This window comes from Microtus ochrogaster, unplaced genomic scaffold (genome assembly GCF_000317375.1).
Source record: "Microtus ochrogaster isolate Prairie Vole_2 unplaced genomic scaffold, MicOch1.0 UNK25, whole genome shotgun sequence".
Taxonomy (NCBI): domain Eukaryota; kingdom Metazoa; phylum Chordata; class Mammalia; order Rodentia; family Cricetidae; genus Microtus; species Microtus ochrogaster.
This window is the reverse complement of record NW_004949123.1, coordinates 2716063-2719394: the sequence shown is the minus strand read 5'-3', so window position 1 is coordinate 2719394 and position 3332 is coordinate 2716063. Positions and strand designations below refer to the sequence as shown.

At 41.1% G+C, this 3332-nt stretch overlaps 1 protein-coding gene across 2 annotated transcripts in view; it reads right to left on the bottom strand.

The window, feature by feature from the left end:
* Vav3 (vav guanine nucleotide exchange factor 3) overlaps positions 1–3332 on the bottom strand; it is a 320561-nt gene that overhangs the window by 163195 nt on the left and 154034 nt on the right. For both annotated transcript variants that reach the window (XM_026789648.1, XM_005367914.2), the window contains exon 9: positions 2977–3076. In XM_026789648.1, the coding sequence (XP_026645449.1) occupies positions 2977–3076 (100 nt within the window). The remainder of the gene's footprint in view (positions 1–2976; positions 3077–3332) is intronic.

Below are 3332 nucleotides of genomic sequence, written 5' to 3'. Positions count from 1 at the left end.
GATAGATAGATAGATAGATAGATAGATAGATAGATAGATAGATAGATAGATGGCTATTCTTGGTTGCTAACTTGACTATATCTGAAATTAACTAAAACCCATGTAGCTAGGTGTACCTGTGAGGGATTCTTCTTGATTAAATAATTTGAAGTGCGAGACAATCCCCCTTTTATCTAGACCACAGCTTCTGTTGGAAACTATATAAAGGACACGGAAGAAGAAACTTTTTGCTCTTTGCTTGCTTGCCTCTCTCACTACTCAGGTTCTCACTGGCATCAGACCCTACTTCATTGGGATTTGAGCACTTACTGAAGACCAGCTGAGACACCCAGCCTTATGGATTGGACAACTAGATTCTTGGATTTCCCACTAGCAACCACTGATGGACTAGCAGAGCCAGCATCTGCAAGCCACTCTAATAAATCCCCTTTCTATATAGGTTTCTAGGTAGGTTATAGAGAACCTGACTAATAAAAAATTTGGTACCAGGAGTGTGGTACAGATTCACTCTGCCAATTTTGTTCCTCTAGAGAATCTTGACTAAAACATTGTTATTCCAAAAGATGACAAAATGTCAAACAACAGCTAGAGAGAAATGACATGAATTCAACATTCTCCTGCAATTACAAGTGACAGACCATGGACTCTTCAGTGTATAGAGTTACTTAAGACAACATGTGGGTCATCAATTTATTCCTTTACCCATTCTTAGATTTTCTAGCACATTCAAAGGCATTACTGGGAGCTATGGCATTATTGCCAGTGATTCTGTATTTTAAACTCTTTGGGATGGCACAGTTTTTAACTCTAGGCCATCCCAACTTAGTGCAAGGAACAGAAATTTGTACATATAAAATCACAGAAATTCGTTTAAAATTATTGGGAGGGACATCAGTTTAAGTTCCAAGTTCAGGGAGAAAAAATATTTGGCATCAGCTGCCTTGCAGATGGAGAGCGGGCTATAAATTCTTATCATTGAAAGTAAATAAGGGAGATCAATAATTCTGCTAAAGTAATCCATCACCACTTGACCTAAACTCACTATTAACCAAAAGAACTATCATTGAGTTTAAGCTCAGACTCCCACAAAAAAGCAGAGTCTCGTACCCTATGCCCTACGTTAAAGTTAACTTGTTTCCTAAGTAAGAAAGACACACATACTCATACATAATAAAAATAATAACAATCCCCCCCCCAAAAGACCTAACCACCAAAGAAAGAAGATGGAAATGACGGGCATCAAGAGTAAGACAGCTTTCATAACAACCCGTGGGCTGCCCATGTTACACTTCCTCATTAAACTCTCCCAAGTCAGGCCTTGTTTGGAAGAGGACATCTGAGCTGAGTGAGAGACTGCATGCTGAACTGCACTTTCTCCCTGGCAGCCTTTTGAACTCAGCCTGAGGCCTCTCCTCTCCAGAGGCTGGCAGGAACTGTACGACATGTACAGTCCTGGTGTGCATGTCCTAGGCAGAGCTTTGACACTGATTCTGATAGAAGAGCAGTCACTCAACAGGGCTGAGAACCAGAGAGGCCTGAGAGACGGCGTGCTGACTCCTAGCCAGAACCACAGTTTTACACCTTCTAAGAAAAAATAAATAAATAAAAGCTGCTCTAACGACTGCTCCGCTCTGAACTAATAACGTGAGCTGTAAAGCTTTATTTTATCACCTTATCTAATTTGAGTCAAGGTAGCTTAGACCTCTACACTTACGAGCATCCATTCTCTGGGAGAAGCATTAACCCTTAGTACTAACGATACTTTAAAGATGTCATTTAGTGGTGACTAAACTGTCTCTAGATATAAAGTCACTATTGTCAAGGGACACTATAAAATACTCTGTGCTCTGCTATTGTGCAAACCTCCTAAGCAATAATGTTCAACTCTGGACGATGGAAGCAATGAAATCACACCCATTGTGCTAAAAACAAGGAAGGGCTAAGATCTGAAAGACGTTCCCCCTCTTTTCTATTACCTGACTTTACGGATGAACTAAACAAAGAAAAAGAGAAAGCAGATATTAAAGAGGCAACAACACAAAAATATCCCTAAATGTGCTAATTCAAATAACAATCATTTTTAGACGTTCTTTAAATGTATAAACTCTTATCCAATATAATGAATACACATAAATCAAGGCTTTGGAGAAAAGAATGGGTTGAGACAAGCTCTAAAGATATGCACACATATACACACATAGATATATCTACAGACAGATAGGATGTGTGTGTCTGTGTGTCCATATTTTAATCTCTGGGTGTCTGTGTGGCCCAGGCTGGCCTCGAACTTGCAATCCCTCCTGCCTCAGCCCCTTAAGTGCTGGGATTTTAGATGTTTATCCCCGTTCTCTCCTCCAAAGTCATGACACAGCATAAGTCCCCAGTCTCAGGCATCTAGTGTATTGAAGAGATCTCCAACTTACTCAAGGCTTTCTACTCACATAGCACTTTGGTGTTTTATGCTTGTATCTGTCTGCCGATGCTTCTCTCTTATGGGCAACACCTATGCATTGTGTACATGTGCAGATGTCTTATTCTGTCCAAAACATTTGTAAACACACACACACACACCACAGAGAGAGAGAGAGAGAGAGAGAGAGAGAGAGAGAGAGAGAGAGAGAGAGAGAGAGATTCTCTCACCATCTCCCTGCACTCAGTCTTTTCAGCTGTGGAATGAGAGAGCTACCAGCATCCACACCACAGTAAAGAGGACCTAAGAAGAAAACGGGTATAAAACCCACAGACACAAAGTTAGGTTCTGCTCCTGCTATGATTATCAGCACAGTTTTTGTTTGTTTGTTTGTTTTGTTTTTGTTTTTTCCCATGGCTATCTTTTGAAATAGTTTATAAAACTGGAGTGAAGTTGTATTTAGCACACATGAGGAAACGTGTTCCATTGCTTTCATCAAATAGAGGAATACACTACTTCATTTCATCTTGGAGCAATAAACAAATAATTAAAAAAAAAACAGGTACCTCCAATTTCAGTTTGACGTCTTCTTTCGTTTTAGAGATGGAGTCTAAGTTAGAGATGGCTTTCTCCACCCCGCTGCAGTACTGTCCATAAATAACCAATCTGAAAGGGAGGGGGAAACCCGTGAGAGTGACAGAAGCAAGCAGAGGCGGAACGAGGGAATTTCAGTCTCTAACGCTATAGTCAGGGCTGCTACTACACACATGTGCATGTCTGCTTGTAGGCGGACCACAATATGCAGGTCCAAAGAGGCCATAAGAGGATGCTGGGATCCCAGGAACTGAAGTGACTGGCAGCTGTGATGTGGGGTGCTGGGACTGAACCTAGGTCCTCTGCAAAGTTCTCCAGTGCTCTCCAA